A 25,967-nucleotide genomic window follows, 5' to 3' on the forward strand; every position below is an offset into this window, starting at 1 on the left:
GGAAGGCTTAAGGTACAACCAAGGAGTGACTTAAAAGACATCAGTCAGAAAAAAGACATAGATGGTAAAAGAGAGCAATTTGCACCTATTTGGCATTCAGAGGTGTGCAGAAGGAGTACACTTTTAAAATGCCAACTGTGCCTACGGAAGAGGGTGGCGAGGAAAACAAATAAGAGGACAGGGAGCCTCTTTTATCTCTGTGCGAGCATCCCTTCGGCTCCCTTGCTGTGCATGCCATCCTCTTTTTGCACACTAATGAATACCTGAGTCAGAGCAAGTTATGCTACGTATCACTCTACTCCTCTTTTCTAATGAACTTGCCCCTAATGGGTGGCTTTCCTAGCTATTCATGTCACGACTGAACTTCACCTTGACAATAGATCAAGAATGAGGTTCGCAGCGTGGCCCACCTACTTTGCACTGCTCCAGCACGACAGCTGCTTTGTGTCCGCAGGGTAGCTGCACTTTGATGCTTTTCCCTGTTTAGAAAAATGTGGAGGGAGGATTTTGGTAATCTCCAGCAGGCAGAGTTTTAAAAGCCTTCTCAAGGGAAGATGAAAATTCTACAGAATTTTTGAACAAATAGTTATTTATGAAATAAGTGACATTGTCTTTAGAACTGTTCCTCCCACTGGGCTCCAGAGGAAAGCAGCATTTGCCATGCTGGATCTTACTGGTCGCCGTTGTGGCCTGCTGCTGTTGGTGCCTCAGGCTTGACTGTTGAAAACTCTGGAAGGTTATGACAAAATGTCTAGTCTGACCATTGCAGACATGGCTCTAGTTGTTAAGGGCTGTGTTTTCATGCCTCAGAAACACACAATGTGAGGACTATGGCCTTTGCTCTTACAGGCTCTCTGGCACCAGAACTGCTGGAGTGAAGTTCTTCTAAACTTGGCCGGCTTTCTGGTTGCTCAGAGTGTACTGAGGGAGTTGCTGTAACGTAGGATTGAAAGGACTGGGCTGCTGAACTGGCTGAACAAACTACAGGGGAAGAGGGACAACGGAATGAGTTCACTGCAGTGTATATGTTGCCTGAGCAGGGTCATGGGCCAGCGTGGCTGCATCACTTGCTCATTCAGTAGCTGTGCCACTGCTGAAAAGCTCTCTGCCCAGCTCCTGAGAGCCTGAGCTCTTGGTAAGCTCTCTGCCCAGCTCCTGAGAGCGTGAGCTCTTGGTAAGCTCTCTGCCCAGCTCCTGAGAGCCTGAGCTCTTGCTAAGCTCTCTGCCCAGCTCCTGAGAGCCTGAGCTCTTGGTAAGCTCTCTGCCCAGCTCCTGAGAGCCTGAGCTCTCGGTGGCTCTTTCTGCACGATCTGGTGCCAGCAAGCTTCGCGTGCGTTCAGAGAAAGTTTTTCTGCTTGTCCGTTTTCAAACCAACCTTATGCCCCCATTTTCCTGGTCCTGTTGAAGGGGGCAGCTGAGTCTTTCTAACTCTGCCCTGTCTCTTGGCAGGCTCGGGGACCAGTTCTACAAGGAGGCGATCGAGCACTGCCGCAGCTACAACTCGCGGCTGTGCGCCGAGCGCAGCGTCCGCCTGCCCTTCCTGGACTCGCAGACCGGCGTGGCTCAGAACAACTGCTACATCTGGATGGAGAAGAGGCACAGGGGACCAGGTCGGTGCTGTTGTGCCCGTGTATGCCTGTGTGTGGATGGAGGGCTGGCCGCTGAGCCCTCGTGGGATTTAATTAATAGGAGCTCAAACCTGCTACAGGCCACACAGAAGAGAAGCTGCCTAAACCTCTGTGCCTGCAGGGGATTTCCTTTGGTAACTGCAGAGAGCTCATCCTCATTATTCTCTCTCTACCCAAGAAGTTCCTGACATGGTAGTTTCTAAGGCTGCATCATTGTAGCTCTTTTAATGCTATTGATCCCAGTCTGTGGCAGAAGACACAATGCTCTGCTCTAAGCAGGACTGGAATTATCTTCCAGGTGGAGGTGGGAGTTTCTCAGATGAATGCTGAAAATAAGGGTTTCTGTTGAGAAGGATATAAAGCTGAGGTAAGATATAGGAGAGTCCAGTTATTGAAATGAATGTTATTCTGATGGTTAGAAATAGGTCTGTAACTTCTGGTTCTGCTTTGGACAAGTTACTTGGATACCACTTCTGGAGCCAGTTTCCTCATGTGCAGAAAGAAGTTGGTGTATGTCCTTTAAAAAGCTTTGGCTAATGCCTGTTGCAAAGCTCTGTGAAGCTCAAGGGAAAAGAGCACTGTTATGTTTGTAGACTTTGGTCAGTCTTTCCTTTGTTAGCATAAATCCATCTGAAATCCTTGTTTGAAAGGCAAGGGACAGTCACCTGTTCAAAGACTGGAGAAGTTAGAAGTCCTCCTGAACCCCGGGAGGAATTCCACCAGTGTATGCCTCAGTAGCTGACTCATTAGCTCAGGGAACAGATTTTTTTGACAGCACCAAACTGTGTTTCTATTTTTTATTGTTTTAAATTTTTTTCAGTGCAGACAAGAGAATCCAGGCAGGGAAGGGACTGGGATGCATGAGCACTGGAAGCATGACGTGCACATGTGTGTTTTTACCAGTTCCTGTAAACCATACTGAAAAAACCCTCAAAACTCCAGATCTGGAATTATAGGAAGGTGCAGCCTGCTCTTACCTCCTCCACTGGCCAGCTGGCAGGAGGTGGAGTGGGAGGAATGCATAGGTTATTTCCCCTTCCTTCCTGGGGCTAAGAAAGCAACTGCTGCTTTTGAAGAGTGCTTAACTGAAACTTTCCCTCTCCCTTTTCTGGGATATACTGAGGGAAGGATCTTTGCACTGCTCCTATTCCTAAAACATCCAAAATAGACTTAGTGTGGTCTTGCAGTACTATCAGAAAACTCTATACTAAAATGCAGCCACTTCTAGTGCAGGAGATGGGGAAAACACCTGTTTTCTGTCACATTAAAAATACCCTGAGAAAGTTTCAGATGCCAAAACTACTGGGGTAATCTGGGACTGATGAATGTGGTTTATGAGCTGGAGTTGTCTGAGGTTCTCGACTAACCCTTCTTCTGTAGGTTGCTTCACGACCACAGTTGGGTTTTTGTTTCATCTGAAAATTCCCCATTCCTAAAAGATTATGCTTTGGCAAAACTAGCTTTTCTTTTCTTCCTCTTTTTTTTTTTTTTTTCCCCTAATCCGTTTACCCAAGGAATTTCTATTCTTGCAGCATCTGGTTATGAGTAAGATGCTGCTATTTTTATCCTTTTGAACTCAGGCATAGGCAGGTATACATCCACTACATCCACAAGTAATGTTTTGGCAAGAGTGTCTACTACAAAGATAGACACAGATAGTCTTGCATGGTTTTTGTTGGCATCTCTGCACTTAGAGAAGAAATCCTCCTAACAGTGTCATGACATCACACCAGGAACCATGAGAGTCTTCAGTGAAACAAGGCTCCTGCATCTTCATCAGCCACCAAATCTGGGACCTTTGTTATTTTGGATTGGAATAAATCATGTGAAATGAAGCAGCCCTCCTCCCCTGTATTTGCCCTTCTCTTTCTTGATTTTTATTAGCCCATTTAGTGCTCCCTTGGGTGTCTTTGCATCATCTATTTCTTGTAGTATTATGGTGGGTCAAAGCATCCCTCTACAGTTTTAGCTTGCCTGTTTTCAAGCTGTACACAATGTGCTTATGCCCACACTTGAAGGGCTCCAAAAATTCTCTGCTGACCACCCTGGTGTCTGTCTTGTGTACTGTGTTCACTGCCATTTACTGTCCCTAACCTGGAAACTGTATAAAGACGAATGGCAAAGCTCCAGGACCTCTTTGCACTTACAGAGGACTGGGAAAACAGAGAGGAGAGCCAGGATCTCAGCATATTAACCTGGTTTCTTGCTGTCCTCTTTGTTAAAGGAGTCAGAAAACGCCATCTCATGATAAACAGTTCAGGGTTAATTTCACACAATACTGCACATAACTCCCTCCTTCTTCTCCCCTCCTCCCCCGGCCTTTCACACCAGCTTTGAGTTATGGCTCTCCTACACTAATGAGATAAACAACATAACTCAGTGCAGGTTCTGCTATTTCCTCTATAAGCAAATGGTTGGAACCTTCTCTGGTTGCCCTATAAGGCACCAGAGGGAGAGACAACTGAGCCAGGACTGAAGACTGTGAGACCTGTATATGCATTATTTCCATATGCACTGCAAGATCACCCCTGTGGAGGGGTTAGATTCAAAGCATTCAGAACTGACCCTTCCCTTGTTGCCCCTCCTTTGTGTAAACAATCAAAGATCCACACTTCGTGTGAGGCAGCACAGTGACAGATGGGGGTCAGGCTGGAGAACTGAAGGTAGCATTTGATGGGTTTGGATCAAGTGAAGGTCTGGTATATGTTTTAAGTTCATTGGATGGCTTTGTATTAACAAGCAAGGGTATTGTGAATAGGAACAGAGAGCTTACCTCAAGGGGTGCAGAGACTGATGTTGGATCATCCATCTCTTATTGATCTGTCTGCCACCTGAAGTGAGCTGTAGATCCTATGGGGAAGAGGCTTTCTCACCTCTGTCTTTTCAAGGATACCTGCTTTGTTTCTCGTTGGCCTTTCAGTGTTTGTGGTCAGCTTTCACTGTCCTGGCTGAATCCAAAACTGCTATTTCATGTGAGAGCGCTCGATAATTGGACCCACATTAACAGATACCCCCCCCAAAAGAGCAGTAGATCCTTGCTTCTCTCTGGGCCAAATGCTCATAGCTGTGGTGCTTATTTAATTCAAATGACTCCTCTGTGGAGGCCTGTGCAATAGAAGGATAATTCTCTGTCCTACTGCTTTGGTCTAGCAACCACCACTTCAGTGCTGTGAGCAAGTTCTTGCAGAGGAGCTGCTGTGAAAGGGTGAGGCTTCTTGCCTCCACCTCTTTAGTGACTCACATCAGAGCTGGGCACAATCCACCTCGTCATAATAGCGATTGTTTGCAGTGGTTAATGTTTGCAAAGTGCCCTGAAGAAGTGTATCCAGACACTGTAGAAGTGCTAGTTGTTCACAGTTTTATTCCCAAACCAGTCCCAAGTGCCCTGCTCTTAAAAGTGTTCTTCCTGAAGTGGGCATAATGCCCAGGAAGCTGCACAGCGATGAAAGAGGGTGTGAAAAGCCCCAGTTCAGTAGCCTTCCATGCCCTGGAATAGCCAGGATCTCTGCAAATCTTCCATTGCTCAGCCATACCCAGGCAGTGTGCTGTAGGTGCACCAAGGCCTTGGAAGTAGGTGGGGTCTGATCTGGCATTCCCAAGAGTTATTTCAGGCCAGGAGCTTAGGCTTCACTTGCAGAATTTGATTAGCCCATTCCCTTGAGGTGAATGATTTTGCTCTGTCTTTCTCCCCACCCCCCAGTAACAAGATATTGTTTTTTTCATTATCCTCATTCAGTTCAGTGAGTCAGTTTTGTGCCCAAGCTGGTACATTCTCCTGGCTGCTTCAGAAGGGATGAGAGAACTCGTGGGATGTCCTGGTGCCCTTGAGCTGTTCTGCATTACTGACACCCCCTTGATGATGTCCACTCTTGGTACAGTTTGAGATGTGGTAACACCAGTCCTGTCCTCTCTCTTATGTGATTTAAACTGCTTTCTAAGGGCAGTGAGTCTGGAATTTCTGCCACACTCTGCAGCCCTTTCAAGAGTAAAAGCAACTGCAGGGCAGAAGAACCAAAGCAGAATTGGTGAACAGAGAGGGCAAGGGAAATGGGAGAGAATGAAATTCTTCCAACTTTTCTGTGCCTTGCTGGGTATTTCTGTGTGTCATGAGTATCTGGGGCAGTTGAGGATACTTTGAAGCACTTGGCAGTGTGCTTCTGTGCCCCTAGTAGTGATGCATTCACGAGGCCCTGCTGTGTTCTGAATACAAGAGAGCAAAGCATAGCTTGAACATTGGCTAAGGGGTGTCTCAGGAGAGCCAGGGCAGCTCAGAAGCCAGCAATGCCAAATGGGATTCAATGGAGCATGCAGTAATACAAACATTACTGCTGTATCTCCTCCCTCGTTCAGGATGTTGGCACGAGGAGGTAATAGCCAGAATGAAGAGTCTGTCTTCAAACAAAAGTTCAGAATTTAAGCAAAAGTGGAAAGTCCAAATAGCCAGACCTCATGGATCTTGGTTCACTCCCACTTGGAAGATACAGAATTCCTGAGCTGCTTTGTGCATCAGGGCCTTCTGATTTGCATGTCAGAACTTCATCTCGTCTCTCCCAAGGGTCTTTCTCTGCCCGTGGAGGAGGCATTGCCCCTGTGACCCAGGAGAGTCTGAAATTCTGTTTACCCTGAAGAAATCACAAATTATTTATGTGCAGCTCTGGTTTCAGTGAGCTGACTGAAGTGTCTAAGTGAGACCTAGATTCTCTGTAGGCCTGATTCCAAGAAGTGCTGAGGATCCTCAGGAGAACTGGATGCCTTGAGTTTGTTGTTCTGCCTCATGAATTGCAGGATTGAACTCTCCAACAAGGAGATGCTGGAAGGGCAAGAACAAAGGTGCTAGAGACAGTGCTTGTGGTTTGCAAACTGAAATGTGATTATATTTATTTTTTGCCTTTCATCTTCAGGCCTGGCCCCGGGTCAGCTGTACACGTACCCAGCACGTTGCTGGCGCAAGAAGAGGCGTTTGCATCCCCCTGAGGATTCCAGGCTGAAGCTGCTGGAAATTAAACCTGGTGAGTATTTATTTGCCTCTCTCTCTCTGGTGCTGCAGAGCAGCTGGCATGCTTGCAAACCTGGCATTTAGACCTTGGACTTTTTCTTTGTCCCTCTCCAGCCATTTCTCTTTGCATCTGTTGCATCTTACTTGATTTGCTGTAACAGCCACCACCAAATCCTCCGCACGCAACTTCCAGAGACGTGAACAACTTGTGTTGAATGCAGTGAGAGCTGGGTTCACCGTTCAAAGGGGTGAATCCTGGCCTCTATTAGCAAATTCATAGGGATATAAAGGATCAATGTATTACTAATTATTTCCTCAGTGCTGTATTAATACAATATCTCACTCTGGCATCTGCTGCCTAACCTTTGTGGAGAAGATCGCTGCGTGTGTAGAACAGTACACTGATAAGATTTTTCATAATGGGGCTGGGGACCAGGGGTGTGACCAGATTATAAACAACAAACAATAAAAATTAGCAAGCATACACCACGTTTCTATCTGTGTGTATGCCTGTACAGGTACTTTAGTCCATTCTTCTTTCATTCATGTTGCCCTTGCCACTCTTCTCCCAGTATTAAACTACATGAAGTGCTAAGTCTGGATGCTGATTGAGGGACTATGAAGCAGATGTGGAGGAGCTGCAGCTACGCCAGGTAGAGCGTAGTGTTGTGCATTGCTCCCTGCAGTGAGCAGTCAAGGCTTATTGCCTTTGGGTCAGCTATTATGAGAAAGAGGGAGCACACGTACTCACAGCTGTGTGTGTTTTTTTTTGGAGGCAAGAAGCTGCCAGTATAAAAACTACAGGAGAAAACCCCAAAATGTAAATTAAGAACATTTTAAAAACCTGTTTGACAGAAGGAGGTGTTTGGGAACTGAGCTATGCTCAGCAATACTGACGACTTTGCCTCTATGCAGTAGTTGGTGAAGGCAGAGGAAGGGCTGAGAGAGACAAGTTCTAAACCCAGTCAAATCAGAGGCAAAATTCATGTTGATTTTGGTAGAAGCAGTTTTTGAAGGTTCCCTACCTTCAGTATAGGAGATGTCAGCAGACAGTTGGACAAGAGGACGAAATGCCTGTAACCATTCAGCTGGGGTTCAAACCAAGGGCAAAGTCTCAGCCAGCAGATAGAACCAGTCCTCACAGCAGAGCCACTCAGAAAGAGCTGGTGCAATCAGCCAGGTACACTGGTGGAAATGAGGCTGGGCTCTAGGAAGGGGTTGATGTTGGCCCACAGAAATGTCTATCCCAGACTTTGTGATGATTCTAACACAGCTGCACCTTGGTAATTTAGTGAGGTAAAGTGGTAGTGTTGGAGTTTGACTCTTCTTTGTTTGCATTATGCTTCTCTGCTGTACTCACTGCATGCCAAATTAGTGCATCTTCCATGCCACAGGGCATGAAAGGCAATTACCACAAAGTTATCAGATAAAGAGACCTCAGCATGTCTGTCTCTGTGTTGTTTTCCCTGCTATAAACACCTCTTTTGCATCTCAGGAGTGCTACTTTTGTTGTGTTGCCGGTGGCAGCCAAATAAGGCAAGTTATATTGCTCTACCATTTAAATCTATTTTCCAACCAATTTCTATCTAGTGATTAACTTTCCTTATCAGTTACACCACAAAATAATTTCACTCCATCTGTGCATATCCAGAATAGACTCACTAGCCAAAAATGGGATTTTTCCTTTCTCTGATTTGAAAGTGTAAAACCTATGGAAAACATTGGATCTCCCTTTAAAGGTAGCTTTTGACAATTTGAGAAAAAGATAGTGTAATTTATTTTCAACATCAACAGCAGAAATACCGTATGTTTTGGAGTGGGGCACCGTGTTAAAACCTGATGTTGAACCTAGGAAGCTACCTTATGTTGACCTGTTTATTCCTCAGTGAAAAATTAGATGACTGCGTGGGGCAAAGATGTGGCAACTTAAGAAAAAGCACAGAGATGACAACTGTAGGACATCTAAACTAAATCTGGAAGAAATCTAATCTAAATGTTCCATAGTTTCACTCCATCTAGGGCTTGGACATCCCAGTCATGGCTTAGAGCTGTTCCTAGCAGGTAGAGAGTGCTTCTGTTCAGTTAATATGCAAATAGCTGATTTTTATATAGGAAGCTGTTGCATTGGTTATATATTATATAACATATACAAGCAATGCAATTCTGCAACACCAAATCAGGGCTAAACCTTAGTTTTATTATGTTTTACATTTGTTAACTGTTCAGAAGTACTTCTTGTAAGACTGCCACTGTAACAAACTCAGAAGGGGATCTTAGCTCCAAAAGCTGCCAACCCATCAGTCAGTGGATCAGCACTGAGGGTGTGAATACTTGCTTGGACTGTGCCTGGGCTTTTGGAGTGGCTCATTATAGCACTAGGTCGTATCCAGAAGTTCAAGGGTCCTAGATAATTCAGGAGATTCATAGCTCTAGGATTTTTGTTTAGGTAAGTCATAGTTAAATCATCAGCAGGTCAGTAAGCAGAATCAAACTACTGTCTTGCTAGCAGTTCAAGGGTATAATAAATCATTTAGTAATAATATAGTATTTACAATTACAACCTACTTTTGCAGTGTTGGTGCCTTGCAGGTTTAGGTAGTTTGTGACACAACTTGGTGAGTGAGAGTTTCATATTTGGTAATACCAAAATCTAATGAAGAAAATGATCACACCCCAACGTTCTCCAGTACTTTGTAAAATGCAAGGGCACTATAATGTTTTGATGGGGCTCAGGTGCTGCTTGCTTCTTAATAGGACACAGTGATTTTATTGTTCCTGTCTTGTTGCTTTTATTTGGTTTCAAGTGGAAGTATTTGGTTGTGAAGATCACAACACTGGAGTAGGTGTTACTGGTTTAAGTATCTGTTTCCCTCTGCCACTCTACTCCGAGTTACGAGCATGGATTGCCCTAGTAAAGTTGTTAGATCCAGCAATGTTCATGTTACTACTAGTTCTAAGCATCCTTCACCCTGTCCAGTAGCCTATCAAATAGATATGTGGTAGAAATAAAGTATTGCCAAAACTTACTTACTTTAGTGATGATGTGTCTATATTATTTATGTCTATCCAGATGTTGAGGAATTGCACTAAGTATTCCTGACATTCACTTTCACATGGGCTGGTCTTTGTCTTTCAGTGGTATGTTCATATCATCAGAACCAAGCATTATGGGTCAAGTGCAGCCAGGCTTTCATGGTTGTGATGGATATGAACTGTTACACGAGTCACTATAGTGTAGCAGTCAAGACTCCTATGAACAGTGGTATAAACTTGAAACAAATCCCCAGTCATGGGCAGTATACTGACATGTTTCTAATACTGTGTTATTCTAGGTATAGGGTGCTAAAGTTATTAGATATTTATACTCTTTAAACATTCGTGCAACTAGACTTCTGTTCAACCAAGTATGGGCAAACCTGTTTCTCTGAAGAACTGGGCAGTGGTATTTGCACACTACTTTGGCACAGAGTGGTGGGAGAGCTGGAAGCAGCTCGTGCTTCCATGCCCACTCCTCAGCTGGCTGTTCTTCTGCCCAGTAAGAAAACTCGAGCTCCTGTGTGTGGGAGGTCTGGGAGTCTGGGAGTGGGTAAGGGAGAGGGCTGAGCTAGACTGGCTAGCCTATTCTTCCAAAGGGATGAGAGAAGAAGTAGAATTTCCAACTCTGCTACCCAGCCTTGGACTGCAGGTGCTGTGAAGACAAGCAGTAGGGTTCTGGCTCTCAGTAATATCACAGCAGCTACAAAGATGGGGGTTAGAAATGGAAGAGAGATCTCTGATTACACCCAAGGCCCCTTGAAATCTCAATTGCCCCTTGTCTTACAGACTTAGTGGTTTTGTGGTACTAGGTAGTATCGTGAATCTATGTTGGGTCAAGTATCAAAACTGTGGAAGTGGAATTACCTACAGTAAGCCCTGCTGACAGTCAGGTATTACCCGAGCTTTGCAGCTATGCAGAGAACACATAGGGGGTGTATGGCCAGAAACTCTGGTGGGGTTTAAATTGGTGGTGTCCTACTGCAGTTTTACAAGATGGCCAAACAGAGATCCGCTCGTACGTGCACACAGAGCTTTGATTTCCCTTGCTATCTAAGTGTAAAGAATATGACTGGAAAGCTTTTGTCTGGGTTCAGTGCTGTCCTTTGGTTTTGGACTGCAAGCCAGCAGCGAGGTCTCACAGCAGACAGCCTTCCCACCCACCTGGAGTGCGTCGAGGAGAGTTTGTGTGAGCTGCTGTTGTGGTGAGAACGAGCTGGTGTCCTGTGCTAGAGTCTGTCCTGTTACTTATCTCGAGGCAGTCGAGTGTTCAGCTGAACTATAGAAATGGCTTTTATTTTTTTTAAGAGCTGTTGAAGAGGTAAAAGTAAACAAAAGTATTTTTCATTTACTATTATGAGCCATGGTAGAATTGTTTGAAACAAGTACTGATAACAGATTTTTAGATGCCACTTAAACAATGCTTGAACTGTTTTTAATCTGGCATATGAGATATACCTATGTGAGTGTGCTTGTGGATGAATGAACAGAATCCTTACAAGATAAGCTATTATCTCTTTAAACCATCTCAATTTACCTTGTAGAGACTGTGCCTGATTGTACAAGGTACTGTGTTTCTCCTGGGAAGTGATGAATGCCCCCAGCTCTTGCTGAAGATGCTCAGCATGTCTGTGAAGGTCTGTGCTCTTTCAGATGGGGCTCTTTACCAAGATAAAGTTAAGATGAAATTAAAAACCAGAGGACAGAATTCATATTAGTATCACTTAATTCATATTAGTATCAGTTACGTGATAGCATCTACAGACTCAAGGACCATGTTAGAACATCATCCTGCAGGTCATTGTGACGGCTTCTTATACTCTCAGCTATAGTCATATACTGAAACAGATCTTACAGTTCAAAATACAAAATATAATAAAGGAAGTACTTCAATTCCAAAATGGAGACATAATGGCAAAAATAATAAACTAGTTCTGTGAAGGTTTAACCAGAGGTTTGTGCTAAAGCTGGAAATCGAACCCAAGAACACAGAAAGAGCTCAGTTCTCCTGAGTTCCATGTTCTTTTTTCTCTCCCTGGTTGCCAGGTCCAGTGTCGCACACAGAGGTTAGAACCTAAAAAGAATTCAAAACACTAATTTAATGAGAATTTCCTTTTCCAGATGGGCCAGTTAATATTGGCTAGTTTCACTTTTGATTTCAGCAGCTTCTGCACAATCTCACGTTGGTTCCTGCTCAGTGCTGGGAGACAGCAGGGCTGTTTTGCTGTGGACATGGGGAGGAAAGGCACATCTTTTATTAACAAAAAGTTTTGCTCCTATTTAACATCCATGGAAACTTCTCTGTGATGAAAGGTGAGGTTCTTGTAACTTTAAAAAACCTGCACGTGGCTCCTCTCTAAGATCCATTAAGGCTGTCCTAGGATCAAAACTGGCAGAATAAGTCTGGTGCCAAATACAAGTACATCTGTAAAATTCAGATGAATTTGGTATAACATTCCTGAAGGGGGCTATAAAATCAATGTATCAGTTATTCAGATTTCTGACAGGTTTCTGCAGATCTGAACTTGCCAAAGAGGGTTTTGTGTAGAGCTTATTTTAGTGTGGTTTGTTTTTTTTTGTTTGTTTGTTTTCTTTTTTTTTTTTTAAAGTTGTTAATGATTTTTATAAACATTTGCTGTCATAAAACCTAAATTGGGGGCCGATATGACATGATAGCCAGCAGACAGAAGCACCTTTTGTTATCTGACAAGTTGGTCTAGATTCCTTGTGTAAGATGGAGTTTAATAACTTGCTATCAACTCCTGTGACTTCTGCTGTCTGCCTTCCAAAATCTTGAAATTAAAATGTTTATTCAAGGACTTCTGCATTCTGAGGTACTTTGGCTTTTAAAATAATTCTCCTCATCTTTTATAATATATTCTTTAGTACTTTAAAATATTACTGATTTTAGTGTGCTTTTTTTTCCTTTATATATATATATATATAAAATTTTTCTTTCCACACTCCTGATTCCCCCTGCCAGGTTTAGCTGTGGTAGGACTGGGGATGTCTCTGCTTCTGTAGTGAGGCATCTGCAGCAGCCGGAGGTGCTGGAAGCCAGCAGAGGGAGCAGCGAATAGTTTGGTTTTTTTTTTCAAGGGCAGGGCCTGACTCTGGTTCACGTCAACTAAAGTAAGTCAGGAGTTACCTCTGCAGGACTGAATGGAGCTCTTTGGGTGTAAAACTAGGGTGGGAGAGGGACTGAGCTTACTCCATGAGTCAACTTTTTAAACAGATTTTTCTCCTGTGGCAAGAATAGCCTGTTTTAAAATTATTATTTGTTAGAAACAGGATTTGGTTTTGGTAGGTGGTGCCAAAGCAACACTCCTGCAGTGTATTTAGGTCAAGCGTTAGGGAAATATTAGGTCAAATGTCAAATAACATCACAGTGTGGACAATAATGAGCTTCATATTTGAAGAAGTTGCATGACCCATGTCAAAGAATTTTACTGAGTGCTTCCGTGTGGATCCTGTAGCTCCTGGCTGAGCTAGAGCAGATGTCATTTTCACCCATTCCCAACAATCTTTATTTTTGGCATCTCATGTAGAAGAAAACAAAAAATAACTTTTTATGACGGGGGTGGTGGATAATTTCCAGTTCTCACCTGATGAGTTACAGCACATGTGTGCAAGCTGGCCATGCTGAATCCTGAGGCTGGGCTGGCATGTACCTGCAGATGTCACATTCCTGTAGCACTTTGCAGTAAAATGAAGCTTTATACAGTGAATCCAAATCTGGCAGCAGGGGTGCTGGAAAGTGTTGGGTTTTCAGTTTAGGATTTCTTTTTTAGGGCTAGACAGGAAATTTCAAAGTATAAGAAAAAGGAAATAATTGTTGTGGCTGTAGGAATCCCCCAACACTCCAACTGTTTTTTCTCCCCTACTGCCATTGCTTTAGCAAATTGGGAACCTCTAATGCAAATGGGGGTAGGGGGCAATTCTAGCTCTAGTGTTTATTTATACCAAAATAAATACCGATTTCTGCTGGGCCTTCTCCTTTGGGCTTCTTATCTAGCAAAGTACCTAAGTATTGGCCTGAATTTAAGTAGGTGTTTATTCATCAGCCAAGCCTGCAGCTTACAGATGGGTCCATCAGTTCTACTGAATCAAAACAGTAGGTTCCAATTCTGTGCTAATCTTGCCTTCAGATTGTTCACAGCAGGACGTGGCACCACAGGCAAGAGCTGCTGCTCTATGGCACTTAGACATCCAGCTATGACATGGCTTAGAAAAAGTGACTTTGTCACCAAGAGAAAACTCAGTCAGTGTGGGACAACCTCCTTGTGAATCAGCCTCTTCCTTTCATGCACAGATTTAACCAGTCTCTATTCCATCTCACCCACCAACTTTCAGTTCTTCCTACAGGGACTTTTGCTGGCCCCAAGTCTCTACCAGAAGAAATTTGCTTTCCTTTTCTTGTGTGGCACTAAGAATGGGACAGAGAACCTGTCCCTTGCTGCATGTATTCATTGGCACTGAATCATGATGTAGAAGTCCTGCAGTGAAATATTGTTGTCCCGTTGCCAGCCTGCAGCAGAGATGCCAACCTCTGCGTTCAACGTCCTGCCCCACTAGCACCAGCCTGCGTTGCCTGTGCAGGACTGCACAGCACCAGGGACACAGAACATCTCTTTGTCTCTCAGCTTCTCAGTCTGTGAAACAGGAATGCTAAAACATTGATCTCAGAGAAGCGCCTAACATATAGTTAATTAATCTTTCTAGAGAATTTGGGAGGGGTAGGGGAGACCTTTTTATGTAAAGGAATGTATGAATAAAGCGTGCTAATTGCCAAGCCTTCAAAGTGCCAGTATTAAATGTTTTGGCCATCAGCATGAAGCCTTGCAAAACTGGTATGAAAGTACACCAGCTCTGGTGCAAAATCTGGGCTTCTGCGTGCTGGGATGGTGATGAAAAACAAGTAATCTGTTACACACCCATATATACAAATCAAGAGACTCACCACAGGTGAATTGCTGAGCCAGTTTTCACAAAGCTGGCTATGCAGTATAACTGTTAGAAAAAGATCTCAAGTTTTGCACAGTGTAACTCTTCTTGCTTCATTTTGGGCAGTGATGAGCTGGCCTTCTGTAAGTCATGGCTGCTGGGGCTGTGATAACTTCTCCTTCAAATCATGCACTGTTCTTTCTGGGTCCTGTTATGTGTGATAAGCTGCAAATTCTTAGACTAATTCAGCTGGGTATGTTCAAGGATGTGAGTGAATATGTGTTTCCCCCCAAATGGGATTTCATGATTTTGCAGGTATGGAAACGAAACACACTCATTTCTAGAAAAGCAAAAAATGTTCTATAAATAGGCCCATCAAGAAAACAAAAACATTGTTTCTGCTGCTCAGCTCCACAGTCACGCTGCTAGAATTTACAGAATTAACATTGTGTAAAGTTTCTTTTTCGTTTGTGGGATCTGGAACAGGTCACTACAAGTATTTTGTATGCACAGTTTTACCAGGAGAACGGTGCTGGTTAGCTCAGATTGCTCGAGTGAATCACTTGGGATTACTCCTGGCTCTCCTGTGGCTGAGCCAGTTTGCATAATCAGGAGAAAGCTGCATGAAGAAGCCACCGGGCTTTGGAAGCTCTCCGGGTTTTGATCTAAAGCCCATTGAAGCCAGACCCCTCTGGCTCTTGTCATCAGGCTAAGGCAGAAGTAGCAACGCAACAAGATAAAGCAGTTTTGGAAACTGTTAAATCTCAATCTTTCTAAGTTTTCCAGGTCCCTTCCCTGAGAATGGGAGTGTGGGCAGCATGTGCAGCAACACGTGGACACAAAGCTGTCGTAATTTCAGAAGCAGTGCAGCCACTTGGAGGTGATTTTTTTCCAGGGGTGTGTAGTCTCAGCTGTATTTAGTGTATTTGTGGAAATGGAGTTATGATGACTTTGGAGCCAGGCCTTTCTAAAAATTGTTTCAGCCACTACTAAGCCATTAAGCTGAAGGAATGAGTTGTGCTGATGAACTCCTCAGAGCCTCTCCAGCGTGACTGCAAGTCATCTCTTGGAGCTCGAGCTGCAAGATGTGAAGACTGCTTGTGGAGGGCTCAGGCATTGAGGTGGCATTGGCTTGAAATACCTGGGCTGCTTGAGAGGGAGCTTGTTCGTGGTGCCACCCCTCTTTTAGTGTTATCCAGCCCATTGTTCTGCTCTTTCACTTTTCTTGGCTACTGTGTGTTTGACCTACATCTGGCTGCTAGGACACGTCTTTGGGAAGAGGTTTTTCAGCATGTGCCTTTTAAGCTGCCAAGGCCTGACTGTGAATGCCGTGTCTCTAGGAGACATGTTATTCCTATCAGAGAGGTAAAATGCTGTGGGGTTTATCTCCTTACTGTGAATTTAACATCAATGTTTGCAAGTAATCATCAGGATTACTTATTTCTGAAATAAACAGATTTAACCTTAAAAGAGGGGAGGAGTGCAGGTGAGCTGAGGACAGGGTCCTCTTTAGAGAAAAGGTGGCTTCAAAAGGGTGTTTCATCGCTCCCTGAGTAGAAGTGGGGGGCATAGGAGTGGGTGGCCCAAGCAGTTCCCTCAAGGTCTGTCAGGAGGAAGGGGTATGGGAACCCCTGGGGAAGCGCCGGGGGATGTTACCTGGGGAAATGCTGGAGCCTGGCAGATTTATTTCCCCCAAGGCACAAATCCTTAGCTCTCCAGCAAAGGGGAGGGGTGGCTGGGGAGCTGCCTGCCCCAGAGGAGTCTTGCAGCCAGAGCTGAACCTGAACAGCTTTGCTGGCAAACCTCCTGATGCTTTTCTTAGCATAGGCAGCACCCATGCCTGAAAAAGAATAAGCTGCATCGGCAAAGGGACTTTTGTGAAGCACAAGAGTAGTCTAGGTGCAAGCACTGCACACAAGATCCTTGGAAATCGGTATCTTTTATCTAATTCACTGCATCTATTTTCTCCGTTCATGTGAGTAATCCTGGGAGTTCTCTGGTAATCACATGAGAAAGGGTTTAGAGGATCAAGTCCCCAGGGCTTAGTCTTGTAAGATGCCAAGCTGTCTAACCCCAGAGAAGGAAAGCACCTGAGCTCAGGCTTTAAGAACGAGTGATCTTTTTGTAATTAATGGGACTTGTCATATGCTTAAAATTAAATCCACATGTAAAGTACCGGGTTGGACCAGACTTGCAGGTTGGGTACTCAGCATCCTACAAGACAGAGCCCAATAAAGTCACTGAGCTACTAGATCAGCCATATAGTAGAACCCGTGTTCTTACACGTCTAACATTTCATAGAAGAAAATGTTAACAAAAAATAGCACAGAGATTATGGAATATCATTGCATTCAAAATATGATTGTTTAAAAACTTTCATTCAATTTTATTGTTCTCCTGACACACAACAAATGAAATTGTTTTGTAATATGAAATATTATAAAATTTATAGCGGGTGATATTTTTCTGGTGCGTAATATAAAGGAATGAGCAATAAATGTTAATATATAGTCCAGTTTGAAATCTTAAAAGCCAAGCTTTCCAGATTTGCTGAGAGTAGAATGAAGAGGCTGATGGCTTCCCCTCCCACCTCTCTGCACGCCCCACCACCTTCCTTGGTGGAAGTCTTCAGTCTGTTATTCCCATTCTCTGGAGTGAACATTTTAAAGCCTCATAATTATCTGATACCTGAGAGATATTGTGTGTTTTTACTAGATTACAATTAATTTCAGTATTCCCTGAATTTTGCATTTGATTCCCTAATAGTTTATTACAGGTATTTTATGCTTCAGGATTCTGACACCATTGGTGTTTTCCATGACACCCATTCCCAATAACGAACTTCTTGAGGGAAGGAGGTTTGATGCAATGTACATTTGGAGGGGAATTAAGAACAGAATAGATGGATATAGCTTTTCTGTACAATGTCTTCCAGACCAGGGACCTCTCTTAGGATGCAATTGGAGCATGGTTCCCCCTCAACAAACGACATAACTTAGGGCTAGGACCTTAGTTGTTGTAGGTAACTACAGTTCCATTAAAGACTACAGCAAGAAACAGTTTCCATCAGCTACAGCTATGGTTCTTAGAAACACAGAATGATAGAATTGTTTTGGTTGGGAGAGACCTTCAAGATCATCAAGTCCAAGCGTTAACCCATCACTGCCAGGTCACCACTAAACCACGTCCCTCAGCGCCACATCTACAGGTGTTTTAAATCCCTCCACGGATGATGACACCACCACTGCCCTGGGCAGCCTGTTCCAATGCTTGACAACCCTTCCAGTGAAGTTGTTTTTCCTAATATCCAACCTAAACCTCCCCTGGCACAATTTGAGGCCATTTCCTCTTGTTCTATCCCTTGTTACTTGGAGGAACAGACCAACTCCCACCTCACTACAACCTCCTTTCAGGTAATTGTAGAGAACAACAAAGTCTCCCCTGAGCCTTCTCTTCTCCAGACTAAACAGTCCCAGTTCCCTCAGCTGTTCCTCATACAACTTCCTCTCTAGAGACTTCACCAGCTTCATTGCCCTTCTTTGACCATGCTCCAGCACCTCAATGTCCTTCTTGTGGTGAGGGGCCCAAAACTGAACCCAGTATTTCAGGTGTGGCATCACCAGTGCCGAGTACAGGGGATGTTCTTGATGTGGGAGAAAGGGTGAAAACTTTACTCCTCTTGATGGGAACAAAGCACTTCTGAATGCAAGTGATTGCCCTTGGGAAGCATGGGGTTGATGTCATAGGAACACATATGCTTATGATTGATATCCTATGCGTGTCCTACAGAGCTGTAGTGAAAATCCTTTTATTGTTGGCCTAAAATGAACAGCATTGCATGATAGGAATAAAAGACAAATTTTCAAAGCTGGCTCAGGCAGAGTGCTAAAACTACATTGAAACACTTAAAGCAAGTGACTCATTTCTTTGTGGTTTTGAGAGATGGTGAACGCTTTTATCTTCTCATGATTTCCTTGGTGCTGTGTCTGTGAATGACACAGTTACAGAGATGTGCTACTCTGACAAAGTGAGGTTCATAGTTATAGGATTTTCTGGAGGGATGCTGTAGTTGTAAACGATGCTATGGGTACGTCTGCCATGTAATGCTTGTTGCCTACGTGAGGCAGCAGCACGGCAGGAGAACTGGCACCACAGAGGCTGTGTCTGTGAGCATTGCTGTAGACCAGGACAGTATCAGCAAACAAAGACACTATTAACTATATAGAAAGGAGTCAGGATTAAGTGCTTTGTGCCTCTGAAGCTGCTGTACCAGGGTTGGCACTATAAATATACTTCCAGTGTCTTCTTCCAGGGAGCTTTCTGTTAATATCTGAATGGGCAAAATAAAAAAAAAATTAACCTCTCTGCTGAAGATGATGCCCCAAGTACATCTGAACTCTCAGCAAGTGCTACAGATGGAACCAGAGTGCATCCAACTTTTTTGTTTTGCCTTTCAATCCTGAATCTTAATGAGTTCCCTACTGCTTTAGTACATGCACAACATTTTAATAGTCATAAGGACTTGCTCCAATCCACGCTGCTGTTTCCACAATTCACTCTTTCACACCAGTAGCAAATCTCCACCCCGCTGCCCCCCCAGCCCCCAGCATTTAGGAACAGCATAAAGAAAACTAAATAGCCAAGCGTGTAGCTGTAGATTGATGAGGTTGTCACACCATTCTCTTCACCGTTTTCTTCCGACCTGCACTGTGCTCTAATAGATGGATGATTGCTGGGGGAGGGAGAGAGTTAGCAAATCCCGCAGCCAGATGTTCGGGGATGGACAGAGCGACCTTCTGGAGGAACCCAGAGGACTAGAGCTGTGTCCTTCTGAGGGAGAAGGACACTCAGGTGCCTCGGGCTGCCCGTATTTCTCTCTCTTTTCCAGAGGAGCACGAGCGGGCTCGGCGTGGCTGCAGGGATGGATGTTTCTCGGTGCATCGCGGGAAATGACCAGCCATCCGTCTCTGCGCTGGGGAGGCTGCCTGCAGCCATCAATCTTGTAGCCCAGCACGGCAGCTCCTTTGGCTTAGTTTGGCTCAATGTTAGATGAACAAAGGGAAATGAAAGCTGAGCAGAGGGAAAGGAGGAAAGACAACTATTCTCTGTCTCACTTTGTTTTCCCCTTGCATGGCTATCTCTCCCTCTTCCCTATTATCATCTGTTCTCATTGTGTTTTGTGAGGTGTGGAAAGGGCCCACAATGTGTATTTGCAGGATCTAGGGGTTTGCAGTGTTTCTCTGTAAGCAGAGAGAAGGGAGAGGTACTCAAAAGGCATAGTTCAAGGCCCAAAGGTTCCATTTTTCAGACTTTTCTGTGGCAGTTTTCAGAACAAGCCTGCCATAGTTTAGCTGCACTAGGCGAGGAGAAGGACTAAGAACAGCTTCCCTCCATCTGGCTGTTTTTCTCCCTTGGTCTTCCTGATGCTTTCCTCAATGCCACTGTAGTGTTTTCAGGTGTGTATTTCATCTCTTTATTCCCCTTCAAAAAGCAATTAACAGAGCCACACATGGTGGGGCTTTCTGGAGGAAGGTGTGTACCAATGTCCAGAGCCATGATGGCAGCTCCTGTCAGCAATCCCAAGCCCACTTGAGTCAAACCTGGTTGATGCAACAGGGCTGGGGCTGGACAAGCTTTGCACAAGCTGCCTGAACTCACCCAGCACCCATGGTCCCTACTGTCTGGAAGCTGGAGGTCACGCCACCATCTTCATTCTGGTTGATATACAGCCCATTAGAACAAAAGCCATTCAGATACATCTGCTTGTATGCTTAACTGATTTCAGCACTGAACTCGGATGGGCCATATTTTGCCTGAAATACTCAGATTTCATATACTTTAAGCCAGGCTGGAAGGCAAACAGATGTGTGAATTCACTACCTGCTGGACACCCAGAGCTAGGGTCTGTTTTTTTCCACAGTGAGCTGTAATGTGGTTGCCTATCCTGTTTTCCTGTAAAATTCTTGCCTCTGGATATCATAGCAGAACATGTTTGGCTTACATTGTAGAAGGTTTATTTAGAGATAGTGTTGTTCCCCTTAGCACTGTCCCACTGTGGTGTTTGATTGATGTATTTAAAAAAAGACATGTGATTGCACTTACTTTTTCATTTTCCTGGTTGACCTCAATGATCTGAGCATCAGGTCTGAAAGAGCCAGGCTCCCCTGCTGACCTACTCTGGGAGGCTTCTCTCTCCCCCTTTTTACTGTAGGCAAAGAACTGAGATCTCTCAGGCACACCCAAAGCTTATTAGGAGATTCAAGGCCCAACTAAGCATTGAGAGGGAGCAGGGGAGTGCTGTAAAAGCAGATATTGGACATAGAGATGTCTGAGGAATCTTTACCTGCTTTCAACCCAAATGTGCCATCTGGAGTGAATAGACTTATGCCAAGATGGGGAAAATTTATGCCATCATGGGTTTAAAGAGCTGCTTTGCTGTTTGTGCTGAGGTTCTTTTTTCTTTTTACCATAAACTTAAAGCATAAACCCTCAAGGAAAACATTTGTTTAGTGAAAACCAGTTTCTCCTCCCCCACACCTTGCGTGAGCAGGCTTTACAAGTGGGCACAAGACCTTTCTGAGTGGGGCTGTTGAGGGAATTCTTTCATATTTTCATCACAAAATCGTTAGCATCCTTTTCCAGCCTGTGCAGTGAATTGTGCCCCTTTTGAAGGAATGGTCAGCTTTTCTGCCACTACCCACTTTGCCTCCCTGCAGATTTTGAAACAGACAAATCTTGTTCATGTTGTCATGAGACAGCCTAGCCCAGATGGCACATCTGTGTCTGGGGATGCCCTCTGGCTGGCCTGTTGGCAGGCATTCCCGTGGCTTTGAAGGTCACCTTGTTTACACCTTGCCTTTTTCCCCCTCCCTTTTCAGAGTCTTGCTGAGCCTGCAGGCTGGGCTTCACCATCTGCATTTTCTCTGGTGCCATTAATCTTCCTGTTTACCATTCTGTTATTAATTCTAGAGTTCACCTTTTTGTCTAAACGCTTTATGGGCCTCTTGGAATTTCTTGCCTTTTTGTGGCAAGAGATCTGAGCATCTCTCGTAGATAATTTGCTTTGTTCTTTCCTGGTTCTGAAAGGATACCTACTAGCATCTCATGCCATTTTTCTACTACAAGCCTTCCCTCTTCTAATAATGTTATTCAATTATATAGCTTCATCTGTCAGATGCATCTTACCATATGAGTAAATATTATCCTCATTCCTTGGAATTTGTGAATTGGCCACTGAAATCTGGTGCCTGTGGAAATAGTCTTGCTTTTTCAGCATTTTTCTTGCCTGGAAAAACCCTGTATTTAAACCTGTCTTTGTGAGAACCAGTAAGAACACCCCGTATTGTTGTTGCATTTTATTTGGATCCCTAAATGCCTGTGATATTAAACAAGCCCTACCAAACCTCAGGGGACAGGTGAAGACTATCTCCATTGGACAGATGATGGAAAAGCAGAGGGTACCTCTGAGTTTGGCCCAAGATCACATGATGAGACAGTGGCAAGGCCAAAGCCAGCATCTAGGGTGGTTGTTCCCTATCCCATCCTAAAATCATTACAGCTTTGCTGTGGCCTTTCTGTTCTTCAGTAGTTTATGGAGGCTTGGTATTTACTGAGCCAGGGTTGCTGAACCAGCTCTGCTTGGCATGGCTGACTTCTTCAGACACCATGCAAGTGTGTCTATCCCACTACCCAGGTCTGCCCGGCCTGCAGAGCACCATCTTCCCACAGGGGGGAGGTTTGCAGACAGAGATCCAGGATCGGGACTGGGACACCTCTATTCTGGCCAAGTGATGCCAATAAACCCTTCTGAACCCTTACTGATGCCTTCAGAGCTCGGGTGTCTCTGCCTGCTTCCCAGCAGCGCTTTGGGTTTTGGAAGGGCCTCATGAACAGAGATGCCACATCACGTGGGCACGTGGAGCCAGGCAGAGCTGAGCACTGCACCCACACAAACAGCCCCCCTCATTCTCAGTCCTGAGCATGGGAAAGCACAGAGCAGGCTCCCAGGAACCTTTGCAGGACTCAGATTGGCTTTGGCAGGTTTATCAGCTCTGGCTTAGTGCCGGCTCTGCTAGGCCAGGACTGAATTAATTGGGATGCTTGTGCACTGCAGTTGAGAGATAACTGCATTACAGAGATTTATCTGTTACTAAAGGTATCCCCTCCACTGTCCTCGATAAGGAAGAGGGGAAGCTATGCAGAATCTCACAGCTCTTGCAGCAAGGTTACAGCACGGCTGGTTTTACACATGGTTTATGTATGAGTTTGCTCTCAGTATGAGTGGCTGTATTCAGTGCCACACTTATCATACACATGGAAAAAGGAGAGTTGATTGCAGTGGAGGGCCACTTGCTGTTGCCATTTGCAGAGTGTGCACCGTGGGGCTGACTGCCCCAGCTATGTGGTGCAGGGGTGACTGGTGTTTGCTGGTAGCTGTCTGGTTACTGGACAATAATCAGGATCTGGTTCTTCTGATGAGTTAGCAGGCCATCCACCTCTGTATCTATATACACACTTGCAGAGAGGTAGGCCAAGCTATTCTCTTACTCCAAACAGGCCAGAAGTCCTCTTAAGGGTGATGCAAAGCCCAGAGGAGTAGACTTTGTGTTCAGGGATTTCCTCTATGCTGTAGCAGTTACCCATCCTCTGTCCTTCAATGTTGCCTGCAGAGTTGCCCAGTGCTGCAGAAGTCCTGGTGCAGCATAAGCCCCTCTAGAACACAAATGCAAAAGTGGCCAGAGCACACATGAGTGCTAGAAAAATGTTATTGAATGGAGACATTCCTTTATGATTTGAGCCCTGAGGGTAGTTACCTGATCCAGCATTTAGAATGATATTGTAATTTGGCAGTCTTTGAGAAGCAGGTACAGTACATTATATGTGACAATGATTTATATCTGTGCTGAGAAATAAATCTGTAAAGAACTTCCAAGAGACAACTGACAGGAGGGCTGTGTTGGTTTTTTTTTTTATTGAGAGATTTTATAGAGGCATTCTTGTCTGCCAAAGAAATACAGCTGCTTGTAAAGTCTACAGTTTGATGATGGGTTAAACTAAGCAATGCTTAACCTTATATTTGAGGGCCTCTGCCGTTTCCTGCAGCCTTATTTCTCCCTCCTGTTGTGTTATAGCCTCCTGGGAGGTATTTTAGCTAGGGGCTGATGAAAGTTTTCTATTGGATCCTGGTCTTAAAATTCGAAGATGTCCTCTGAATTTTCACCAGTTTATGCCCAGGCTGAAGAGTGAAAGTTTACAGTCCCTCCACATCATAGCTTCCTCTGTCTTCTTCCCTTTCTCCCCCTGTCTCTTTCTCACTCCCAACCTCACCATGAGACTACTAGCTTTGCATGAAGAGGTGCTAGGGAGTCATTGGGATTTTCCACTCTCCCAGTGCTTCCTAGAGCAAACCTCAGTAGTGCCTAAAATTTGCAACGAGTGCTTACTAAGATTTGCTTTGGAGCTTTATAGGATCATGTAGCACCAACCTGAAGAGGAGTTTTTACTTAATGGCAGATCATTCTCAGAACTATTCATCCCATACAAAATGATTGGTTTCTAAAGAAACAAATACTCTTGTTCTCAAGTAGAGTTGCTTCTAAAACCAGTTTATCATTTTCTTTGACTGGATCCTTATTCTCACCATGGCCCTGTTTACCTTGAGAGTGCAATAATATACATGAGGTTTGAGGGTGAAATTGGTGGGGGAGACAAAGAGTTACTGGACTAGCCTTGCAATCTCCAGTACAGCCATGGCTTTATTGCATGTGGCTTGGATTAAGAATAAAGTGAATTTGATGTTTACTAGTCTCTAGGGGCATTTGTTTGGCTTTGTTTATTCATTGTGAGAGTCTGTGTTATCAGTAGTCTAGTCTCAAGGCAGGCCCAGGGCTGGGCTGGCAGGAGGTCTCATGGACCAGGGTTGGCAGGAGGTCCTGTGGACCAGTATTGGAGGGGATTGTAAGTGTAGAGCTGGCAGTGACGAGTTCCCTACAGATGGGTGCTGAGTGTCAGTAGTGTTGGGAGAAGAGGCTGGGATAGTGGGGACCACGGCAGGTCAGCATTGCAGCACCTCAGCAGTGACATGAGCATCTGCCCCTGGGATAGCAGGAGATGGTGCAGTGAAAGAAGGGTTCTGGAGATCCAGCTCTGCAGGAGGAGTGCAGATCCATGCTGCTCTGTGCTGGCAGAGGCATGCTTACAAAAAAAGCTTTCAGGGCTCAGCATACCTGGCTCTGGTCACTGCTGTGAATGTATCAGCTCCAAGGACGGTAACAAATCACTGTTAGCCATGAAGGTAACAAGCAAGCAAACAAGCTAAGGAGGGTCTGGTTGTGCACACACAGAAAAGCTACAAAATCCAGCATTCACCTAAGGCATTGTCTCTTCTTTCTTTCTTAAGGGATTCCATCCCCCCTGCCCCCACCCTTTGCACTCCAACGCTATATTTGTGCCTTGGAGATGTGGAGATGAGCGTATGATGGATGGATGGATGCTGCTTGTCTGGGTTTTTCACCACCATTTCCCCCGGGGCACTCTGTCTGCTGGCAGAGAGCACCATCCCAAAAGATGGTATCTTTTGCAAACTCGACAGCTAACAGACAGCTTCTCTCTCTGCATATTTCCCCAAAGAAGAGCAGGCTTAATCTGGTTTTTATATGGCATATTTCATTATAATCTTTTTGACTTCCCATGTTCCCAATACGCCGTCACAAATAAAACGCTGGGGGTGGGAACAGCAGAGATGCTGAGGCTTCACACTCTTGTGACACTGATAGATTCTCATTTTAAACTGTCATGGGATTTAATTGCTTGCTGAGCCACTGCACTGCACTTTCAGACACATCCTGCCACATCCTCTTAATGAGCTTAGTGGCTGCATTCACTCAGCAGTAGTTCTGTTTGCTGTGAATTAGGTGGCTTTTGCAGACCACCTATATGATTTTAAAGAGGTAGTGGTTATTAAGGTAATATCCTTGGATTTGTCCATCTTAAACAGCACTTCGTGGACTCTTAACGTATAGTTTCCTCTGGCACTTTTTATGTTCCAAAAAACCAGCACCAAGAAACAAAAAAAGCAAGAACCTATGTGCAAAGTCAGTGTTTGTCTAAGAGGGTTTTTGGAAGGCGGATTGCTTTGGTTTGCATAGTAGCTGTCTCTGGCGTGATAGATCATGCTGGAACTCACCCAATAAGTATCTCTGTTCCCAATTAGAACTGGAAATGGAGCTGCTTACGAGTGCACAGAGATGATGGCTTGGGTGGCAGCTGCTACTGTGGAGATGGAAATGATCCATTGTAAAACAAATACATTGCACTGTATAGAAAAAGGGATGGTTGTTTTTAATTTATGTTTCAAAGAGAGACTG

The 25,967-nt window shown here is 44.5% G+C and overlaps 1 protein-coding gene across 5 annotated transcripts in view; it reads left to right on the top strand.

Annotated features, from left to right (window-relative positions):
• Window positions 1-25,967, top strand: part of DPF3 (D4, zinc and double PHD fingers, family 3) — a 109,910-nt gene that overhangs the window by 15,472 nt on the left and 68,471 nt on the right. For 3 of the 5 annotated variants that reach the window (XM_008945300.1, XM_008945307.1, XM_008945315.1), the window contains exons 3-5: window positions 1,153-1,163; window positions 1,450-1,610; window positions 6,530-6,637. In XM_008945300.1, the coding sequence (XP_008943548.1) occupies window positions 1,586-1,610; window positions 6,530-6,637 (133 nt within the window). In that variant the 5' untranslated portion in view covers window positions 1,153-1,163; window positions 1,450-1,585. Of the gene's footprint in view, window positions 1-1,152; window positions 1,164-1,444; window positions 1,611-6,529; window positions 6,638-25,967 lie in introns of those variants that run through there. The other 2 variants (XM_008945322.1, XM_008945291.1) reach the window with 2 other exon arrangements.

Source organism: Merops nubicus, unplaced genomic scaffold (genome assembly GCF_000691845.1).
Source record: "Merops nubicus isolate BGI_N331 unplaced genomic scaffold, ASM69184v1 scaffold7300, whole genome shotgun sequence".
In the NCBI taxonomy this organism is placed as follows: Eukaryota; Metazoa; Chordata; class Aves; order Coraciiformes; family Meropidae; genus Merops; species Merops nubicus.